The sequence below is a fragment of the Balaenoptera musculus genome, chromosome 14, assembly GCF_009873245.2.
Source record: "Balaenoptera musculus isolate JJ_BM4_2016_0621 chromosome 14, mBalMus1.pri.v3, whole genome shotgun sequence".
NCBI lineage: Eukaryota > Metazoa > Chordata > Mammalia > Artiodactyla > Balaenopteridae > Balaenoptera > Balaenoptera musculus.
In genome coordinates this window covers 62,083,995-62,107,517 of record NC_045798.1, presented here as the reverse complement: position 1 = coordinate 62,107,517, position 23,523 = coordinate 62,083,995, and the positions used below count along the sequence as shown (strand labels likewise).

The following is a 23,523-nucleotide window of genomic DNA, read 5'->3' as shown; positions in this document are numbered from 1 at the left end:
CTGAATAAATGAGTGAATGAAGTCAGAAATACAGTTAAAAGAAAATGATAAAGGTTAAAATAAAGGGATAAGAAAATACCAGAAAAAAAAAAAAACCCAGAAAGAAAGTAAGTATGGCAACATAAATGTCAGCTTAGTTGGAATTTGGTTAAAGGCACTAATGAGTATAAAAATGGGTACTTTGTAATAGTAAAAGATAAAATTTAAGAAGAAACAATGACAGTCATAGTCCATAGGCACCAAACAGTGTAGCTGCTAAATATATGAGACAAATATTTCAGAAATACAAAGAGAGTTTAATAAAGCTATACAATTATAGTTAAATTTTAATTAACACTTCAGAATTAAGATTCATAGACAAAAAATAAATAAGTGCATAGAAGAGTTGAATGATGAAATTAATAAATGAATTTAATATGTATTTCCTTCAAGTCAAAAATTGCATTTTGTATGTCCAAAATCAATCAAATACTTGGCCACACAGAAAAATGCATAACATTTTAAAATAGAGATTGAACAAACCATATTCTTTGCTCATAATCCAATAAAACTAGATATAAGAAGTTAAAAAATATCAAAAAGTTTAAAGTGCTAGAAATTAAAAAACACATTCTTAAATAATCCTTGCATCAAAGAGAAATAAAAAGTAAAGTTATGAACTGTTTAAAACTAATGAAAGTAGAATACTTTATTCCAAAACCTACAGTACACAGCTAAAGCTGTACCCAGAGGGAAATTAATAGCCTTAAAATGCCTTTGCTGTTAAAAGAGAAAGATCTAAAATAAAGGAACTTTATATGAATTTTAAAACATTAGGAAAAAAACCATTTAAATAAACCATGAGAAAACAGGAAAAAGACATAGCAAAAAAAACCCAAAATGAGTAGAAAAGGACAAATAAATTCTAAACTGTTTCTTTGAAAAAAACCAATAAAATGAATGAACCCCTCACAAGCCTGATTAAGCAAAAGAGAACAAAATTACATAAGATTAGAAGTGAAAAAGGAGACAAAGCAACAGATAACAGGAGAGATAGAAATTATCATGAGAACATTATGAGTAATAGTATGGCAACAAAATTTTACAATTAAAGAAAATGGATTATTTCCTAGCAAACTCCCAGGTTTGACCAAGAAGAAGTAAAAAATTTTATTATTTCAATTATCATAGAAGAGACAGGAGAGATGATTTAAGACTATTTAAAAATACAGCACAAAAATAGAACAAAAAATAGAATTTTTTGTTTTAAAAATAGAACAAAACTATTTCACAGTGATAGTAGAACTCATCAGTGTTGTAGGAGAGAAGATGAAAATGGGAGGGTGAGATGGCCAGGTCAGAGGGAAGAGACAGTGGAGAGAGGGAGAAAGGGGTATGTTGGGGAAAGAGAGTTTAAGACAGTGCCTCCTCTAAAGCCCCCTCCTCCCCAACCCCACACATACATTCCTACTCTCTTTAATGACTGCTTATTTCTGTTCATCCATAAATACTTATGTTCAACTATCATTTGTATACCCAAGAGCTGCTGCTGGTAGTTTGGGGTGATAGTAGGAAAACAGCTATGATGTGCTCCCTGAAGCCCTTCTCCTTCCCTCCTAGGGGCCTGCTCCCAAGCAACCCCATGTTGGTGGTGAGAATCTGTAAGGTTAGGGCTCATGACATACTCATTCAAAGGGACAGTAGTTGGCGAAGCTCTGGTGAAGGTGGGACAAGATCACTCCAGGGAGCTAGGTTTCAGGTCCTGAAAGGCTATTTGGGCTACTTCAGAGAACATCTGGGCATCTGTCTATGGCCTGTGGGAAGAGTGCCCTGCACTGGGCAGAGTTTTTTTTAGAGGAGTGGGGATTTTCACTTCTGCCCCACCCTCATCCATACGAGAGAGAGAGAGAGAGAGGGAGAGAGAGGGGGAGAGAGAGAGAGGGAGAGAGAGAGAGAAATGCTGCTTCTGCCCACCAGCCTGGCTTAATGAGATTTGTTCTGCCTCTGGAAGGAGATTGTTTGAACAAATTTGAAAAATTACCATCAGTTTTCGGCCTCTTAGCCCCCAAATATATATTTTTTAAAACATTTTATCACTCCTGTACAACTTCTCTTGGCAAGAGAATTCAGTGATTAATAATACTTGGCCCCGGCGGTTCTTTCTTATATCACACTAACAGATAATGTGTTTTTCTATTTGTATATATATACCTGGCCATCTTGATCACAGTGCATTATAGAGTTTCTGGGGTCCTGTGGCTTTTCCAGACTTGCTGGACATACTTTTTCCTTTTTCTGAATAACTTAGCTTTTATCCATTTTTTTCCAAATGAGTTTGGCAGCTTGTATTACAGTTAAATTTTAATTCCTGTGGGGGTTAAAGGGGGAAATTGGGAGGGAAAAACAACCCAGATACCAGTGACCAAAGTGGTACCTTGTAAATGACAAATTATGAAGTGGTGTGGGGAGAGAAGGGAGGGGGAGAGATAATCTTGTCCAGTTGAGCTGAAAGCATTTTTCATATCCAAATAGTTTTCCTCCCCTGAAAATCCAATAGAAAGCATGGTTAAAGGACTGTTCCCATCAGATCCAGTGCTTTGGGTAGAGATTCTCAAGGGCTTAACAGAGAGAAGAGGGGATTTCCTACGACAATTTGCCCATAATGAACGAATAGGGTTTCTGGTTCTATCTCTTGTTAGAATAGCCGGGGTGGGGGTGGGGTGTCTCCCTCCATTTTGGGTGATTGAGCCCCAGAAGCCTTCATCCTCCATATGGAGGGGTTCACTCATCACAGGATGGTGGGACAACCTGGCCTGCATGCTCCCTTCTAACCCTGAGATTCCAGAGCCCCCCTCCTCTTCCTGCCTAGAAACCCCTGCACTGAAGGGCCTGAGTTTTCTTCTTCCTCTCATCGTGGTGCACCTGCTGGCAGAGGGGAAACAGAGCGAGGGGCCGGAGAGGGTGAGCCTTAGGGGTGGTTCCCAGACGTGTGTGTGGAAGGAAATCCTGGTGTAAAACTACACCTCTTAGTGCTCATCACTGGGCCTGTCAGTCTCTGAAAGAGCCTCAGGGCAGGTTTTCCTGCTTCTGGTCACACTGATCTGTTTCTTGAGTGCCCTCCATTTCCTAAGAATCTTCACACCATCACCCAGCATGTAAATGCCTTGTGGCTTTATCTGGTGTAAAGAACATGGTGGTGTCCTTTGGGTCTGCCCACTTCCCACCAGCTCCTAACTGTTATATGTGGATCTCCAGCTCCTAAGAATTGTTGTATTGATCATCTACATCAGGGACTAGCCAACTATGGCTTGTGGGCCAAATCTAGCTGCTTGCTTAATAAAGTCTTATTGGAACACAGCTACCATCATTCATTTACATGTTGTCTAAGACTGCTTTGCTCTACAATGACAGAGTTGAGTGTTTGTAAGAGACTGTATAGCCTCCAGAGCCAAAAATATTTACTATTCGACACTTTCTGGGAAAAAGTTGACAACCCCTGATCTATATATAAATAAAGATTGAATGTAAGCTAATGCCTATAATTGGGAGGGCAAATTATGAAATTCATGGATAATTTTTGGTCTTCTACTCAAGGCTAACCATTTGTTTAAAGTATCATAAATCTCATAAAGCTTCCAACACCCACAAGCAGACAGGAAAATGAAATAAATTTCCCCAGCCTCTCACATACTGAGCTCAGGTACTTTCCTCAACTGAATTCCCTGCTCAAAGTTGCTGGCTTGACCTACACTGAGAAATGTTTATCCTTCATCATGAGTCATATAGGATTCTAACTTATTGATTCCTTCCTGTTACGGAATACCCTCTTGTCCTTTACTTTGACCCCTGAACATTCAAGACTCCCTATTTAGACACTTTCAGTGCCCTAGCTGTCCCTGTTTTTACCTTAAAACTACCTGTGTGAAATTCCTCTCTTTAATGTAAAGCTGTATGTGCCCATCAGCCATTAGCTCCGTGCACCGTGGTGCCTGCATCACCCAAATTTTCACCCACTCAGGAACCACTCAACAAGTTCAGTTTCACAGCATCTATTATTTAGTTAAACATGCCAAGAAGATCATCTCTTAATCACCTTTCCAAAAGACTAAATACAAAGAATGGTTTTGTTTTAAGCCAATGACATTGAAAACACATGCCTTACTACTAGTGCCAGCAAGCTCATCACCAACTTCCTCTAACGATGCACAGTGGTTAGTTAAGGTGATTTGGGCAGGAAGAGAAAATCAGCACCAGGGAAAGGGAGTTACAGGTGTGCTTGGTTCCACACAGGTACAAAGGGAAGCAAAGAAAGTGAGTGCAGCAGCTGATTGACCCAGAGTTGAGATTACAGGGAGCAGACCCAGGTCCAGGCAAAGAGCATTTCTGCCTGTAACTTGGCTAATCACCACTGAGGGACTTCTCTTCGTCACTGCTTTTCACTGTCAGGTAGTAGATGCGGTTGGCCTCTGGATAGGTGACTTTGCTGAGTGGGAGCTTGTAGATGGCCGGGTTGTTGGTCATCAGGAGCAGGAAGGTGAGTGCCGAGAGGCAGAAGGGCCAGGTGCCTGGTGGCACACCAACCTGAAATCAAAAACACTGGGATCTGAAAATGTTCCTAGGTTCCAGAGACCTTGGGGGAGAAGGATGCGGTAGGGGTTGACGATGGGGCATTGGTTTCTGGATTTATCATATCAGAGTAGTTGGTTTTAATTTGAGGTGTTGGTACCTTTGGGCACAATCGGAATCTTTTAATAATGGAGCTGAAAATCCCCCAGGGATGATCTCCCATATCCGGCCAAACATAAGTACCTCCATCTGTCCATCCATGTTCTCCACTGCTGGTTACAATACTCTTTCCTTCACACACACACACACACCCTCAGAGGCACATGTATGCTATTGCCAGTCCTTCTCTGCACAAACCCTGGATAAACCTTGACAAGGGTGTTGTATGGAGTGCTAGCTACCAGAACACAATCACAAGACTCCAAATGTCCTGAAGCCCTGGCTGGGGAGGGGCACTTTAGGGTAGTGTCAGGAGACCCCAAACTTACCACTGACATTATGTTGGAGAGGGCTGCTCCCATGTATGCACAGAACAGGGCTGTGGAAAAACAAGGACCATCGGGAGTCAGCTTTCCAGGGCCCGCCCCCAGCCCTCCCCAAGAGCAGGGCTCCACTCTGGCTCAAGCAGCTTTGGTGTTTGCACCATACCCTGACATCTGGCATGTTTGCCTGACATTATTAGTTATCTTTGCAGGTAGATGTGACCCATCTCCCATCAGGCTGTGTGTTCTCTGAGGATAGAGATTAAAGCTTACATACCCCTTTATCCCCTCCCCACTTCCATGGTGGTCTTGCATAGAGTCAGGGGTCAACAGGCATCTTTCACTAGTCCACACTGACCTTGGTGATGCTCTAGCACAGGCTGGATGGCTGGATGATTATCTGTCTGGGGGGTGAGTGGTCAGACTATGTGAGCTCTGGATAAAGTCCCTCCTGTCCAAGATTCTGAGCTGCTGTGATGCTGTTGGACATTAATCAAGTCCCACCATGGCTGGACCTTATTGGGTCCCTGAGCCAGGCATCTGGGTTCACCCATAGGATGAGAGTAGTTGGACAGTTAGGGGAGCTCATCCATACCCCTGGTGCCTCTGGACAAGCTCCTTCTACCGCTGTACCTTTGCTCTGTTTCTCTGTCCAGAACACCTTTTCCCCCATCTTTGCTTATCTAAATCCCACCCTGAAAGTGTTGAGATAAACCCCAGCCTCCTCCTGAAGCCTTCCCAGATGGTTCCAGCCACAGGAATCTGCCACTCCTCTGAAGGACAAAGACAGTTACAGTCTGAGCCTCAAAATACCTGGCACTTTTGACTTGGTGAATATTTACAGAGCCCACTTTCTCCAAGCCCAGCCTTGTGCTGGATGCTGAGGAGGATACAAGAGACATGGAAGTCATTTACAGTCTCCACACGTAAGTGGGGAAAAAGCAAGAAAAGCTCTTCTAGATGATATTCTGCCCTTTACAGAGCATGGTGCTGGGGTGCAGGTGTAATGACCGTGGCCCATTTCTCTTCTCTTCTCTGTTTACTCTATGGAAATCAACCTTCCTTAGTGCTATGTTATCATTTTCTGGGACCTCAGTGCTCCCAGGTACATACATCATCTCACTGGATCTTTCCAACAGTCTTTTTAGATATCTTAGCCTGAATAATTGTGCAATTATTTCTCCTCTGCTAGACCATGGCTTCATGAGGATGTGGTCACCTCTGTATTTTCCATGCCTAGCCAAGGGCCTAGAACTTAGTGGTGCCTTACAAATAGTGGTTGAATGAAGGTTCAAGGCAGGAACGCTGCCACTAGCACACGAGGAAACGTATGTGGGATTTCCTCGTGAAATTTATAACACTGTGTACATACAGTAGCAGTAATAGTGGTGGTGACTCCATCTGACAGTGGAGGAGCCTCAAATCCCCCAGCTGTTAGGGACCCTACCATTAAACCCTCTAGTGATAGGACCCCAGCCACAGTCCTTCCATCACTACTGCTCAGTACTGATTAGCGGCCACCATGGATGTCACATAACCAGGGGAGTGGGGAGGACAAGGAACAGCAGAGTGACTTGGTCGCCAGCTTTCCCAGATACCCACCGCAGATGAGGGCCAGCAGGTGGGTCTGCCAGGTAAGGGCGTAGAACATGCCACCGATGGCGATGCAGGAGAGGACGCAGTTGTAGCTCCAGAGGCCCAGGTAGATAGTCTTGAAGGGCGTGGCCACCGTCAGGGCTGTGGGACAAGGTGTTGCATTTCTGGCTGATTCAGGGTCACAGCACAAAGATCACCCCACGCTGGTGCCAGGTCTCAGGTGGCCTCTCTTCCATCGTTCCCCCCACACCTGCTACCCCTACTCATCAGAGGAGCCTCTACAAATAGTGTCCGGTCTTAGGAAACCAACAATGGGAGGAGAGCAGTGGTTTCCACTGTTTTTCAAAGATTTCACTCAGAGGTATGACTACTTCTGTGGCGAGGGTAAGCCAAGGAGGTGGGACTCCAGGCCCTCCCCACTCCTTTGGCCAGAGCAGCTGCATTTTTAGCAAGAAAGATTTCAATTGAAAAAGTTCTGCTTCAACTGGTTGAGAAACATTATGTATATACAGATATAGCTATATCTATATATACAGATAGAGAAATGAGACAGCAAAAGGGGTAGGATGTGAACAGCAGGTGATCTGGGTAAAGAATTTGTGGGTGCCTCTTGGACTATTTTTATTTTCATAATTTTTGATAAGTTTGAAATTATTTCCAAATAAAACAATTTTTTTAAAAGTTGTGCTTCCAAGAAGTTTTTGAAAAATATTGCGATAAGTCAACAGGCTCCTATTCTTAAAGCGCCTGACATCTATTTCTGACTCTACTGTCTGCAGTTACACATATAAATGTGTATATAGACACATATATAGAAATTAAATGACATTTGTCAAATGGCAATTCAATTTCTGAGAAAAGTTTTCCTTTTAGCCTAGTCAAAATTTTGAAGGGCTGCATCATTTATACCTCTGCTTGGTCTGTTACTGGCCCCCACCCTCACTGGCTTACCCTCCTCCTCCCACCCCTCAGCTCCCAGGGGCTCAGTTTATAGGCCAACATGTCTCAGTCCCTTTGCATCTCTCCACACATCCTGCTACTGCAATCTGCTCCCTTTGGAGACTCAAGAAACGGAAAAATAATTCTCAAGCTCTGACAGTGTTTAAAAACTCCAGTGAAGATAAGTCTAGACAATTTGCTGTGTGCTGGGGAAAAATGACCCCAGGAAAATGATCCCTGCAGAGAGGGGGCCCTGTCCTACCTGCTAGCATTCCCACGATTGAGCCAATGGCTGCATGCAAGCAGATGAGTGGCGAGCAGATGAACAGGGCCACCAGGAACACGCCACCTGTCCAGGGATTGTCGCAGCCATACACCTGTCCGACCCCGACGGGGATGGCTTGTAGCAGCTGCAAAGTCAACAGAATCCAGGTCACTGGAGCGTGGGCTGATAATGCAAGGACCAGGCCCTAGGGCCAGGAGTGAGCCATTCCTGGGTGGGTAATGGGGCAGAACGGAAGGATGGCTGTGCCCTCCAGTGTGGGGGAGAACATGGGAGGGCACAAACTGGAACAAATAACTCCTCACTCCACCACCTGGCAGGCATCTGAGCATCCCTCATGCAAAGCCGGGCAGGTCCCCCAACACAGAGGCCGGACACAGGTGCTTCTGAGGGACACATGGCTTTTGCTTTGAGGGGACCAGAGGATACCTCCCTGGATTGCCATTGGGGGTTTCAGGCACTAGGGGATTTCCTCTAGACCTTCTGAAATTCTAGAAACACTCCAGGAATTTTGGAAATATTCTAGGCCATTTTGATGAATGATTTGACCAAAGGTCACCCAGCTCATGGTGGCCAAGCCCAGGCTAGAGCCTCTGAGCTTGACCCCTAGTCTACTGGTAGCTGCCTCACATTCAGTGCTACCTGGGGGATGGTGGGACCCTGGGAAGGAGGAGAAGCCACTTCCCCTGCTCTGGAGGAGCACTTAGCATTGCAGAAAGGTAGCGCGAGGAACATCTGGAGAACAGCACAGAGCCCCAAATCCCTGGGCCTGAGAGTCATTGGGTGGTGCTGCAATTGGAGATGATTGATTTGGCAGTGATGTCAGATAGCCTTTTTTTGCCCTAGCTGAACCACCCACACTTTGGCAAAAAGTTCTTTGAGGGCAAAAAGGAAAGGAGGGAGATTGACAGGGCAGGGAGAGGACTGGCTTGGGAGTCGAGAACTCTAGCTTTTAGGGGGCTCTGCAGGAGGTCATTGAGTAGCCGCTGGCATGTCGCCTCCTCATCTGAGCTCTGGTGGCCTCCTCCGTAAGATGAGGAGGCTGTCTTAGCAGACTGTCTTCCAGGTTTAAGATTCTGCCAACTCCTTTCTCCATTACCAGCTCACACGACCCTTTTGAGGACAGGGCTCCTTTACCTGGGCCCATAATAGGTGCTTAATAAATATGTGTTGATTAGCTCAGTGGTTTCCAAACTTTGTGTACATTGGAATCACCTAAAGATCTTTTTAAAAAATGTTCATGTCTGGCGCCTCCCCAGACATTCTGTTTTAACTGGTGTGGCGGGTCGGGAGGCATGGCTGGGGCCTCTGGTGACTCTAATGTACAACAGAGCTTGGGGACCAATGGATTAGCTACAGACAATCTACTGTAGATGTTGGGAGTGCATTGCATTTCTCCCTTTGATGAAATTTTGTTCTTTTTAACAACTTGACTTAATTCTGGAGTCAGTCTGATTTCTTTAGAGAATTTGAGGAGTCCCAGAGAGCTTTTAAACTATGTCCCTTCTTGTCTCTGAATGGGTGGCCTTTTAATCACCAAGCACTGTTTGAGCCAGAGTCTATAGACTTCTGCAAGGAATCATAGGGTGGGGGCCCCGTCTTATTTAAAGAAACCCTGAAAACCCTTTGTACCAGTCCAGGGACCTCAGCTTCAGAGTGGGAACAGGTTGGAAATCTACTCAGTAAATATTCCATGACTTCCCTACATCTGAGGAATGCAGGATGCTGCGGGGAATCCAACTCCCACCTTCCCAACTGGGAACCCAGATTTAAAGCCCAAGCAGGCAAGAATGAGAAGAATGAGGGGACAAGCTGCTTTGGAGTGAAGCCTGGGTTTAGAATGAAGCTCTGCCAGGTTCCAAATTTCAGCCTGGTGAATGGTGGCCCTGGTCCCTCAAAGCTGCGCTCCGGGCCACAGCCAATACCCCGGTGCGAAGTGCAGTCAGGTATGCGGTGGAAATTTACTAAGGACCGGCCTCCTATGTACTCCGGATAATCCTTGTGTAACAACAACAAGCTGGTTAAACAAAACAGAAGTCACTCCCCTCATTGTTTTGAAGAGAAAGAGGGAAATGGCATTGATTCTTCAAAACTCAGATCTGGATGTGCAGAAGAAAAGGAGCCAGTGGTCAGAGTGGTGGTGGTGGGGAGTTCAGAGGGTGAGCTTGGGCCTCAGGGTATCTGGATTTGGCTCCTACCACTTTTTAACTGTTTGTTTTGAAGATGAACAAGAGGTACCTCTTCTGTGTGGCTGTCTCCACTCTGGTCCCCTCAGCACAGGAGAGTACAGCCTCACCGTGCAGGGTGGGTGGGGGGCTTGGTGGCCCTTTCTCTCTGGCAGTGCCACATGTCCCTGTGGCTGTCACTCAGACCAGCCTCACCGGTAGGGCTCAGGGGTAGCGGGTTGTGCCCCTGAGGCTGTGTGTCTAGTCGCCAGATGGCTGATCATTGATGATTCAAAGTTAGTTTCATCCCTGCTCTGACCCCAGCAGTTTTCCATTTGAGAAGGTGGGCTTTTGCTTAAATGCAGGGCTCTGTCTTTTCCATTGTCTTGAATTTAGACCCTAATCCTGCCTCTGATCCCACTCTAACCTCAGCCTCAGGTAAAGCTTTTAAAAAGACAAAAACCTGAAAAAGGTTTGGCATTGTTGGCAGCAGCGTTTGCCATGAGGGGCAGAGGAGCCTTTCCTTTTCTGACAGGTTCAGGCTCAGAGTTTGGCTGATGCTGCAGGACCTGTGCTATCCACCCCACCTGGTGTTTGCCTGGCACCAGGGCCACAAAGAGGTTTAAGCACATCTAGACAAAGGACTTGGTTGGGTGGGGAGGGCTCAGAAATCAGATTTTGTGAACAATATTTGAGGCACTAGCTACAGTTTGACCTCGAGGATCTAACCCTCTCTGTGCCTTGGTTTTCCCATCTGTAAAAGGGGATGATGATAGTACTTACAGTATTGGGTTATGATGAGGGTTAAATGAGTTAGTAAGCTAAGGGCTTGGAACAGTGTCTGATACATAATAAACTTGCTTTAGTGTAAGCTGTTAGCTATCTCTATATTGATTAACAAGGGCAAAATTTTACAATTCTATATATTTAATCTTATGTTAGTTTTTTATTATATCCCTTGATCTCTGACGTCTAGAGATCAGTAGAATAAATGAATATGTACATGTGCGATAGTATATAAAGCAGGGTTTCTCAACTTTGGAATTTCTGACATTTTGGGCTGGTTAATTCTTTGCTGTGGGGCGGGGGCTGACCTGTGCATTGTGGGATATCTAGCAGCATCCCTCGCCTCTACCCACTAGATGCCAGTGGCACCCTTTCTCCCCAGTCTTGATAATTATAACATTTCTGCAGACATTTGCCCTCCCCAGGAGGGCAAAAATCACTCCTGCTTGAGAACCGCTGATATGGAAAATACACAAAAATTTAACACCATCTTCTATTGATAATATCTTTAAAATCTTAATTTTAAACATTATTTTAGTGTTCTGACCCTTCACCCAACTATCTGTTTTATTTAATATTTTCCCCTTAATCCCACCATTCTGTATTGTCAACTTAACCTTTATCTGTAAACTTGTTTATTATCTGTTTCCCTGTGCAGAGTGTAGGCGTCACAATGTCAGGGATGTTGTTTTATTCTCCATGTATTCCCAGTGTCTGATAAAGTGCCTAATACAAATAAGGTCTCCAGTAGGGGTTCATTGAAAGAACATATGGAGGTGGCAGCGACCGTTTCCTGTCCTCCTCTCTGCTAAGACCCAACATCTGCTGGAGGTGCATCTAGAGAAGATGAGAGCCTGAGTAATCCACAAAGAGGTGAGTGAGATGGTCTGCAGTGGAAACAGGGCCCCACACACCTGCCACTGGTGACTTACCAAAGACATCTCAATCTCTGACCAGGTGATGTTCGGCACTGAAGACACGGGCTCCACCAGCGTCGTGGGGAAGAAGAGGTTGTAGTGGCCCGTGGCCGCCAAGTACAGGGTCACTGCGATGTTGAAGGGCAGCGTGAAGACCGGGAGGTCCCACTTGCTGAAGACGGAACTCAAGGCACTAGAAAAGACAGGGCTGGAGATGGAAGGGACAAAGGATTAATTGCTGCGCTCATCCTTCAGCCTATACTGTCTAGTCAGCTCTGGTCACTGGATCACTCACTGTCCCCTCTCCTTGGCACAGCCATTCCTGGCTCCCTTGAGACTTGAGTGGTCCATTTACCTGGGACTGGAAATAAGGTGTTCAATATAAGTCTACATCTTTGTGAAACAAAATTTGAAAGTCTTATAACTTGTTTTCAATAGAAAATGTTATAAGATAATTTATATATTTCCTTATTTCTTAAACCAAGAAAACTAAACAAAACCTAATCCTTACAAAATGTCATGTATTGCCTTTGGATCATTACAATGTACATCACGATGTATCCTGGGCTGTGATAACATTTAGAATATATGCTTGCAATAACCTTCTAAGAGGAGGCTGCTACGAATATAGCAATTCAGCTGAAGTACTTGGAATTATGCTGGGAGCCACCGTGTGAAAATGAAACCTTCAGCTGATTGTGTCCTCTGTCTTCTTGGTGTCTTCCTTGGGGAGAGAGTGGATTCTGGAGAAAGATGGAGCAAGGTGCAAATCCTAACTCCTACACTTACAGGCTGAGTGAGCTGTGGTAGGAAATTAACCTTCCTTAGCCTCAGTTTCCTCTGAAAGGGCCATCCACCTGGCACCCAACACTCTACATCTCCCACAGGCAGTGAGCTGCAGGACAAAACTTGAACTCATGTGATGCGGTTGATTGGCTCACTTTTAATTAAGGACGATGAATCTCAAATGGGCATTTAAGACTGCCTGAAACCCCTACTATACGTCCCTAGCAAATTAACTCTCCAACTTGCTGAGACAACAATTTTGCATTTTCTCCTTTCTCCTCCATTCTTCACTTTCTGCTTCCCTTTAGTTTCAGCTAACCACCTTCCTTTACTCCATTAAGAAAACAGAAATGACAAGATGAGAAATGCTTCATTTTCCCGACCATAAGATTCAAACTCCGACTGCTTTTTTCCCACGTACTCTGCCTCTCTGCCTTTTTCATATAATGGAAGTGTCCTTGCTCCCTTATCAGGCCAATTCTTTTCCTTGTACTTTGGGATCCAGTCTCTCAAAGACTTTGTTCTTGCAATTCTCTCCTTTCTCTCCTGCAGCTTCAACCTCTCCTTTTTCTCCAGGTCACTCTCATAAATACATAATGCGTTCTAGTACCTTCTACCTTAAAAATCCTCCCCCTTTCTGATTTCTGCTCCAAATATTGCCCCTTTTCTCTGCCCTCTGCACAACACTATTCCTCAAAACTAGTCTATCTTTGTTGTCCCCAATTTTTCTACTCCCATTCTTTCCTAAACCCACTCCAGTCAGGTGGATGTTCTCCCCACACCACAGAAATGGCTTTTGTCCAGTTCACCGATGACATCTCTCTTGCCGTGGTCATTCTCTGCCCCTTTCATTTGACAGTTGGATCCTCCGCCTGGATAGAAACACTTTCTATCAGGGCTACCACGACACTGCACTTAGTTGCTTCTCTAGCTGCTCCTTCTCAAGTCCCCTTCAGTGATTCTTCCGCTCTTCTGCCAGGCATCTAAATATTGGAAGATCCTACAGCTCTGTCTTGGATCTTCTCTTTTTGAATCCTCTCTTCCTGGATGATAACCTTTAGTTTCAAGGATGAAATATCTTCTATATGCTTCAGCCTTCCTAATCTTAACCAGATCACTAAGGTCCAGATTTGCACATCCAATTTCTTTCTCAGCATGTCTACTCAGAAGGCTGAAGTTTAATATGTCCAAACAGAACTCTTGATTTGTGTCCTGTCCCCCACCATCAACTGGTTTTTCTTTCTGTCTCCTCCGTCAACCCAGGTGCTCAGGCAAATTATAGGAGTGCACTGAGTCTTCCTTCATCCCCACCCCCAAACTCTACAGCCTCTCAGAAAGTCCTGTTGCCTCTACCTTCCTTAAAATATACCCCAAGCCCAACCACTTCTCTTCACCTTCATGGACATCACCCTGGTCAAAGCACTCCTGTCCTCTGTGGGTTATTGCAGCAGACTCCTAACTATGCTTCTAGCATCCACTCCTGGTCCAGCTAAAATCCATTCTCCACACTGCCAGCAGAGTGATTTGTTTAAATTTAAACCACATCCTATCACTCCTCTGCTTAAAACCCTTTAACTGCTTCTCATCACAGTTGTAAAAATCAAAAGGCTGGGCTTCCCTGGTGGCGCAGTGGTTGAGAATCTGCCTGCCAATGCAGGGGACACGGGTTCGAGCCCTAGTCTGGGAAGATCCCACATGCCGTGGAGCAACTAGGCCCGTGAGCTACAGTTACTGAGCCTGCGCGTCTGGAGCTTGTGCTCCGCAACAAGAGAGGCCGCAATAATGAGAGGCCCGTGCACTGCGATGAAGAGTGGCCCCCGCTTGCTGCAACTAGAGAAAGTCCTCGCACAGAAACGAAGACCCAACACAGCCAAAAATAAATAAATAAATAAATAAATAAAAATTAAAAAAAAAAATCAAAAGGCTTGCTGGAGAGGTACAAACTATTAGGTACAAAATAGGCTACAATATTGTACAACACGGGGAATATAACCAATCTTATAATAACTATAAATGGAGTATAACCTTTAAAAATTGTGAATCACTATATTGTACACCTATAACTTATATAACGTTGTACAGCAACTATACTTCAATTAAAAGAAAGGCTTACTAGATCCACAAGGTGTATGGGCCTTGGCCATCATCTACTTCTGCCCTCACCTCCTGCCACCCCTCCTTCATTCACTGAGCTTCAGCCCCTTTGGTCTTGTTTCTTGAACACATCATACTTCTCCAGTTGGTGTCTGCATATGCCACTGGTTCTGCCTGCAATATACTTCACCCAGATCTTCAGATGACAGGTACTTTCTTATTTAGGTGACAGTTCAAATGTCTCCTCTTCAAAGTGGCCTTCCCTGACCACCCAAGTCTGGGATCATTCTTTGTCCCGTTTGCCCCATTTTGCTTTCCTCAAAGCACTTATCACATCTTGAAATGATCTTTTTACTGAACAATTGATGAGTTTATTTCTATCTTTGCCAGGAAGAATGTCAGCTCCCAGAGGACAGAGACTTTCTCTTGCTCACCGCTCTCCCTGACATCTAGAATAGTCTCTGCACATAGAAGGCCCTCAGCAAATGTTTGTTTGTTGGATAACTCCAGCACTACTTAGTACCTACGCTGTGGACTGGATTTCCAGGATTGCATGAGTGGATTTGTGAAGTGCCTGGGTAGTAGCACAGAGCTCAGCCAGCGTAGGGGCCCAGTGTTTCTTTTCTTTTTTTTTCACTTTAAATTGGGAAGTGAGGGTGGGGATGGGGGCACAGTAGATACACTGCCACCCAGTGCACTGTGTCTGAGGGGCTTAATCTATGTAGTTATAAACCAAATGTATGCAAATGAAGACACGTTCTCCTCTTCCTCAGGCGTGGCGTGTGGGGGACATTAAGGAAATCCCCACAGAAATGACTGTGTTAGCATTTTGTCCTGATAGATTAACGAAGAAATCCTAAGAAGAAACGTAAATTGCCCAGAATGCTTAATGTAGTAATTTATTTGCAAACACTCCTAAAAAGTAATGGAACAGCACTTAAACTAAATTAAACTAACTGGTTATAGTAACTCCAGACTTTGAAACCAAAGAAAGATATTAAAAATCAGTCGGCATGTCAGAGAGTGGTAGAGTTCAGGGGTTGGGGGGACATGGGCTCCCCTCAGGCTTCCTGCCACCATGTTACAGGGGGTACGACCAGACCCTTTGACTCTATAGACTCACTGTAGGTTCAAGTGAACTGAGCATTACATGTGTAAAAGGCCTATTTGTTCCTAACACCCTTCATCTTGACTTTTTTATTCCTTCTGAAAAATGAGGCAAATGCACAGCAAGACCTCAACTGATGCTTCTTGTTCAAAGATTCTATGCTTTAAATATAGACATTTTGTTTCAAGAAAGCTCTCTGATTCTATCACAAGTGAGTTTCAGCTTTTGGGTCTTGGTTAGGCCATGGGATAGACGATTCCCATGTAGGCTGGAGTTGAATAGTGCAGACTCTCGGTTCATCATCTGGGGCAGGTTGCATAGCCTCTGCATGCCTTAGCCTTCCCTTCTGTAAATTGGGGACAGTAATAGTCCTCCCTTGCCTAGCACTGTGCCTGGCATGTAGAAAATACTCAGTAAATGTTAGCCTTTATTACTAAGCCTATCATTCAGAGGAGGTTATCAGCACAGTAAAAAAAATGTAGTGTTTGCTCTTTGAAAGGTCCGTGTTATTCCAAACTCAAAATGATCTTCTTGTCTTGCGACTCAACTCATGGACTCTTGCGAGACAAAGACAAACCAGGATGACTATGAAGACACTGGGCCCCACAACAGTGTCAGACACAGCACCTTGGGGCCCTGTAGGTCTGAGAGCGGAAAGAAGGAGGTGCCTCACCAGGACATGGCTGTGAAGGTCACAGGAAGCAGAAGCCACCAGTAATAGTCTAACTTCTCGGAGAACACAGCTATCAGCATTCCCACCAGCATCCCATTGTACCCATGGAGACCCGAGGCGATGGCAGACCTGGGGTTGAAAACAGAGGTACTGTGTGAATTTGTTGGCACTTACTGGGTCTGTTCCTCCTGGTGCTCACAGAAAAAAGTCAGCTTAGTCAATGAATGTAGGGTAGTCACACAGCTGCCGGCACATTTCTAGATCTCACACACACACACACACACACACACACACACACACACCCCTTGATTACCCTTGCTGATCTAGAATTAAATAATGCACTTTGTCTATGTCTAAGCTCCCCTTTGCTTCTCAGGGGAGTCTAGACTGCTTGATATAGAGGGAAATCTAAGAGAAACCTGAGGTGCGTCATGGGGAAGGTGTGTGTGTGTGTGTGTGTGTGTGTGTGTGTGTGTGTATGTGTGAAAGAGACAGGACAGGAGGAGGAAGGAGGGAGGCAGGGAGGAGGAGAGAGTGTGTTCTGACTGCATTGTGTGACATTGTAATTGTCTGAATCTGGCCGCTTTCCCTGTCTCTGAAGTTGGCCCCAGAGTGCACAAGCCGAGTCTGCTGTGATGCCCATGTCCTTCCCCGCGGCACAGCAGGAGGGCCCAGAGGCACCATAGAATCCAAGCTTGAGTCTCCTTCTGCTTCATCAGAGATGCCTGTATGCACCTAAACTTCTCTTCCTGATCCAAATAAACACTGCCCTTGACCTTTCCCATTGCTCTGCTGGGTAAGGGGAGAGGGGAATGGGGTGAGGGACGGGCCTGGACAAATCACATTGCAAGGCCCCTGCAGAGAATAAGCTTTGTGTGCTGTGGTCTGCCCTGCCCTCCACTGAAAGTTGCCTGAGGTCAAAGCTTATCTGATGTCAGTGTCAACAACAGTCAACAGTGTCTGGTGCACGGAGCGGAGCATTCTAGGCAAGCAGTTGATGAATGGATGTGAGTGTGTGTTAAATCCTACCACAGATACTGACTGTTTTGTAGGCGGAGGCACCTGGAAGCATGGTGCCCTATGGTGGAGGAAGGGAGCTCTAGCCAGAGGAGGCTCCTGGCTGGCAGAGGCCACAGCTTAGGTGTGGAATAGGGGAACCTTCAGCTCTGGAGTGACCAGGAGATCAGCTCAGCTAGATTAGGGGAGTGGGAGCAGGGGAGAGGGTGGGAGAGCATCTCTAGACAGTTTCCAACAAGAAAAGCTGAACATGGGGCACTTGTGTGGGGACACTTGTATGGGACATGGGACAGCTGGGTCTTTAGCTGCTCCAAGGCCAGGAAGATATGGGGTAGCTGGGGGCAGACAGGGGGCTGAGAAAGAACGGGGCGGCAGGGAAGACCACTGGAGTTCAGAATCTCCTCAGGACTAGAATAACTACCTGAGAAACCCGTGCTTGGGGAAGAATCATTATTTTTAAGTGTGTTTGCATTTTCTCTATATTTTCTCATTTCTGTTCCATGTTAGAATTTAGTACATTTTTAGTTTTAATACCAGTTGCTTCAGGCAAACTGAGCAGAGACTGATGACCCATATTGGGGGAGAACCTCAGCCCCAGTGGCTGGGTGTATAGGAATAGCAGGAATAAAATGAAGGAATCCAGGGGAGATAAAATTAGGGAGACATCTACGGGCTGCCTCCATAGCTGCCCCTCCCCGTAGGGAGTCCCCTCCCAGAACCCTTCTCTATCAAAACGCTGGTGGCTTCTGGCTTGATTGTCAAAAGGAGACCCATTGCCTCACGTCCCCATCCCTGCCCTGACCATCAAAAATATAAAATTAGGTTCAACCTCAATGCCCCAAAGACCTCATTAGGACCATGTTCCAGAAGGACACTGCAGCATCATGTTGCTGAGCTTGAGGTTGCAGTGGTAAAGGGCTGTCTTGGGCTAGTGGGGGTGGGGTAGTAGAAGTAAGGGCTGGGGAGTGGGGGTGGGGGGAAGCAGGAGTGGTGGACAAGGAGAAGAGGTAGGGCCTCTGGGGGTAGGTGAGTAGGGATGGTGGAGGGGGTTGGTAGAGGTTATGACTAGGATATGCAGCTGCATCAGTGGTTCACTGGGGACAGTGGTGAAATTGGGGCTCCTCAGAAGGATGTGCATGTACACATGTCATGTAGGGTGCCTAGAGCTTTGAGCCTATGATGTAGAACATGGCACTGACCTACCAGCAATGAGGCTGGAATCTTTTCCAGGCACCATGGTAGAATATGGAACATCTGAGATGGACTTCCTGTTCTGAACATAGCCAGGGAGAGAAGACTCAGAAAGCAGAGAATGATCCAAGATAGTATGGGGGTAAGTTCTGTGGTTTTTCAGAGAGAAAGGAGGGTTCAGAGAGCACTGGGGTAGTCAGGGGTGGCTCCCTGGAGGAGGAGGGATTTGCAGGAAGGGTAGGATTAGTTAGGCCGAAGCAAAAGTGCTCAGTTGGGAAGAGTGTGATGCTACGTGGTAGGTTGGGTGAGGCCCGTCAGAGAAGGCTTTGGAAACCAAGCTGAGGGATTGGGTTTTTAGCTAATGCGCACTTGTCTTAGATTCTTAATCAGGATATTTGGGAAGGTTAGGCAGGGAATGTGTGTGTTTCCTTCATAAAACTGGGAGCAATAAAAGATTCCATGGAGCAACTCTTTGAATGGCTTGGCAAGTTTTCCAGTGGATTATGGTCAGGAGGGAAGTTGGCGAATTAGACTGTCAGAACAGGAAGGGACACAGGCTTCTTGAAGGTGACCTGTAGGTGGGCTGGATGGAGTTCACCTCAGGGGAGTTTTGGCGAACAGTGATGGAACAGTAGGACAAGAGCTGATCCTGTCGGAGGCTATTTCTATGCCAGCTGTCCGTGAGGCTGTAGGTGAGTGGCAGCAAGGAATAGGGAACCCACTGCTTGAAACAGAGACACAAATCCTGGCTGGAGCCCATTTCTTCTGTCACCTAATAGACCTACACCCCAAAGAATTCAGCCTCTTATTCATCTGATCTCGTATGGCCTCCCAGCTAGAATTGGCGTGGTCCCCCAAGGCCACCTTAGAGGGGCACTGACACTTCTCATGGGAGACAAGTTGACCCACGCCTGTGCCTTGGTGGAGCTGGAATGTCAGGGGGGCTGGAGGAGTGCAGCGTTGGTTATAACACAAGCAACTCGGAGCACTCCCCAGGCTCTGGGGTTACCAGGGGCCCCCGGCTCTGCTGTCCACTCTGTCCACGTGCCAGAGAGAACACTGACCTCCAGCCTAGAAGACACAGGCCACGTGTCCCAGCCAGAACCCTGCCATCCACTGGCTGTGGCTCCTTCCGTGAGCGCCTTACTCCTCCTGGCCTTCTTTCTCTCACTTGCAAAACGTGGACCCTCTTACCTTCACTGTCTGCCTTGTGAAGTGGCGGGAAGAATCACAGGTAACAAGGCACGACAGTGCTTTTCAATATTTTTGACAGTACCCCATGGTAAGGAAGGAATGTGTTCATATTTTATAGTATGGCCCAGTTTTTCTCTCTCTCTCTCACCCCCCCCACACCCAACATGATTGAAACAAAAATTTCACAAAATAATATTTACCTTTACTACATATGGATTACTCTAATCTGTTTTATTTTATTCTATTATTTTAATTTTAAAAAATCCTGTTTTTAAAAATTCATGATCTACAAATGAATTGGTGACCGCCAAATTTAAAAAAAACTGAGACTATGGGCATTCCCAGACCTCTCTGATCATCAGAAGTACCCAGGAGAATCTTGTTTAAAACACCACCCACCTCCAGATCCACTGAATGGGAATATCTCTGGGAGGGAGGGGGACTGGGGCGGTGCTGAGAAACTACATTTCTTAACAATCACTCCAGGTGTTTCTGGCCATCAGGAAAGTTTGGGAACCATTGGAATAACATACGGCAAAGTCTGAGGAAATGGTCCCATTCTCTAAAATGCACTTGTTGTTATTACTGGGCTTTGTGGACACTGGTGCAGAGCTGCCCTCCCCCCAACCTGCCCCCTCTCAGCTCCTGTTGTTCCCTTCTCCATGCCACCTCCCCACCCCCTCACTGCCCTCTCCTCTCGCCTTCCTCTCTCCCACATCAATGTTACTAGCTCAAGGCTGCCCTCTCTAAGCTTCCCAACACTTAATGAGGTCTGCCTTCTCTGAGCTTTCCAGTATACACTGTCTTGTATTATTCTGAGACATTTCTTGTCTGTTAGTCTTATCTCCCTCAACTAGATTGTAGGCTCCATGAAGGAAGAGCAGCTTAAGTGTTCCTCTGCACCTGCCTTCGAGGGAGTGTTTCCAGAAGTCTCTACAGTCAGATGGAGCCTGGTACTGTCACTTGCTGTGAACTTAGGAGAAGTTTAACTGTGTAAAGAACTCCAGTGACATGTTTAAAGCCGATACTCAGGAGACTGGTTGGCTGATACTAGGATAAGGTCACTCAAGTAAACATTTCTCCACCTGTCTATCCCAAGAACCCAAGACCCTCAGAGAGAGGAACTCACCTGTCCTGGCTCAAGACAAGGGCAGTTAAAGTTGACACCACTGTCCCCAGACCCCCAGCAATTGTCCACCAGGGATTCTGGATCAGGAGCCCTATGAAGATGATGAGTCCACTGAGAGGGTTGTTGACGAACATCACCTGAGCGGCCCCCCTCAGAACCCAGTCTGTGAACTGGAAGGCCAGGGGCTTATCTGAAAGAGACAGGCAGAGTCATCAGCAGGGTTCAGCCTGTGCTTCCCTGCTGGACCACTGGCTGGCGAGGCAAACAAGGCAGACAGGGATGCACTAGCCAGGACACTTTTCCTCATTCAGCCTGGCGCCCAGCCCGAATCTCTGCGTGGCCTGACAATCAGTCCACAGTGGTGTCAGTTTTGCCATACAGACTGAGGCACCATGCTGAGACCAATTTAACGCTATTCCAGCCATCGGCTTGGTTGGTAAGGAAGCCCCAGGAACATTCCAAGGGAAATTTATTGGTCCAAAGGAAGAGGTGGGGAGGGAAGGAAACTCTTTTTGTGTAGAGCTGTATGACTCAGTTGAGGGCTGGTATCTGAGCAGCAAAGAATATAGTCTGGAGAAAAAAAGGCTGGGAAAGAAATGATTTTAGCTCAGCTGTGAAATCAGCGTTGAGTTATGTATTGACATTGAGTATCGACATGCATTCTGTCTCATTCTCTGGTTTGGTTTACAGGACAACATATACAAGTGGGGGGCAGGTGGGGGAGGGTATGGTAGGGATATTTGTCGCAACATTTAGTTTAGGGAAACTAGGAGAAGAATGATGTTAAAAGGGAAGAATCTGGAACATTGGGGAGGGTGAGACCAATATTTTCTTGGCACATAAAAAATGGCTGTGGAATAAGTGAAGGAATGACCATTCAGTTTGTTTGAAAATGGCTTCTACGTTGCTAATGTGGTTGTCCTATATCTATTCCATGTAGGAGTGAAGAATTTGCAAAGAACTAAAATCAGTGGAATGCACTGAATTCTGAAACCATGGGAATTCAGGTAGTAGGATACATTACGGCCACCCAGAGCCAGCCCTGAGCTGGAGCACCTCAAATGTGGGGGCCCTGCCATGGGTGAGTGTGGGACCAGCTTCCTCAGTCCAAGCCAGAGGGAGGGCTGGCTCCCTGGCCTGGCCTGGCTGCTTCTGCCCTGGGCGTTGGCCTACCTTTCAGCCAGCTCCTGCATTCCTTCATCTCGCCTGTGAGGTAGCCCACAGCTTGAAAGAGGCTGATGCCCCCTTGGCCTGAAGAGCCCTGAGGGGCTGCCCCACTTTCTATTCTTCTACCCTTTTCATTGGGTTTTTCAATCTTCACAATGTGGCTTTCTTCGCTGGATGATCGAAGATCCTTTAAGGAGAAGCCATGACAAAACATCAAATAATATAGCTTTTTGAGAGCAGGGGCATTTGGGGGTAGGGAAGATTGTCAGATTTTTTGATAAAGATAGAGGATCATGAGACAAATAAATGTCCATTGTGCAATGCTGTCTAGAGTGCCCCACGCAGGCCTGCTCTTCCCAGGACTTCTACACATTCCTCATAGCAGGGTTCTTAACTTTTTTTGCCATGGATCCCTTTTGGCAGTTTGGTAGGCCTGTGGACTTCCTTCCAGAATGTTTGTAAATGAATAAAATAAATAAGATTGCAATGAAAACCAATTATATTGAAATGCAGTTTTCACAGTATTAAAAAAAAAACCTGCTATGCATATAGGAGCAGCAGATCCAATACCAATTATAAGTTAAAGTATTGATGAGTGACTATGTGGGATGACAACTCAGGACAACTCTATAGGGCCATTCTAGCTCCAGAACTCACTGTAGGCTCACCTGAGGCCTTTATTGTGACTGCATCACAGCCCAACTTCTGCCTAATTCTGCTGCCTTTACGTCTTTACAAGTATTGACCCCAAGGACACACCCCAGTAAACTTCTTACATCCAACTCTCCATCTCAGAGTCAGCTTTCTGGGGGAACCCAATCATGTGACAATGACAAAAATCTCAGGTACTACTAATACGGCTGTTGTTCTTTGCTTATATTTATAATTGAAGTAAATGCTAAAGTTCATTGGAGGTTAGTGAAAATAAAGATAAATTATTTTTTCCATCCAAGATCATATCCCCGTCAATCTTGTCTATGGATGCCTGGGTCAGGACTCCTGCTCTAAAACTGTGCTTTCCGATATAGTATCCATGTGGCTCTTGGTACTTAAAATGTGGCTAATCTGAACTGAGATGTGCTCGAAATAGGTTTTGAAGGTTTAGTACGAAAAAAGAATGTGTAAAAGATCTCAGTGATACTTTATATTGATTAAATATTAAAATAATAATATATGTATTCATATATATTAGGCTAAATAAAATATATTATTAAAATTAATTTCACCTGATTAATACAGATAGCCAAAAGGCACATAAAAGATGCTCAACATCACTAATTATAAGAGAAATTCAAATGAAAACTACAATGAGATATCACCTCACACCAGTCAGAATGGCCATCATCAAAAAGTCTACAAATAATAAATGCTGGAGAGGGTGTCAAGAAAAGGGAGCCCTCCTACACTGTTGGTGGGAATGTAAATTGGTGCAGCCACTATGGAGAATAGTA

At 45.5% G+C, this 23,523-nt stretch overlaps 1 protein-coding gene across 1 annotated transcript in view; it reads right to left on the bottom strand.

Moving 5' to 3' along the window:
- SLC14A2 (solute carrier family 14 member 2) overlaps positions 1 to 23,523 on the bottom strand; it is a 55,931-nt gene that overhangs the window by 24,954 nt on the left and 7,454 nt on the right. The window contains exons 2-9 of the mRNA XM_036823028.1: positions 22,079 to 22,259; positions 20,906 to 21,095; positions 16,375 to 16,503; positions 11,729 to 11,921; positions 7,825 to 7,972; positions 6,630 to 6,764; positions 5,034 to 5,083; positions 4,386 to 4,560 (exon numbers count right to left, since the gene is read on the bottom strand). Coding sequence (XP_036678923.1) covers positions 4,386 to 4,560; positions 5,034 to 5,083; positions 6,630 to 6,764; positions 7,825 to 7,972; positions 11,729 to 11,921; positions 16,375 to 16,503; positions 20,906 to 21,095; positions 22,079 to 22,259 — 1,201 coding nt within the window. The remainder of the gene's footprint in view (positions 1 to 4,385; positions 4,561 to 5,033; positions 5,084 to 6,629; positions 6,765 to 7,824; positions 7,973 to 11,728; positions 11,922 to 16,374; positions 16,504 to 20,905; positions 21,096 to 22,078; positions 22,260 to 23,523) is intronic.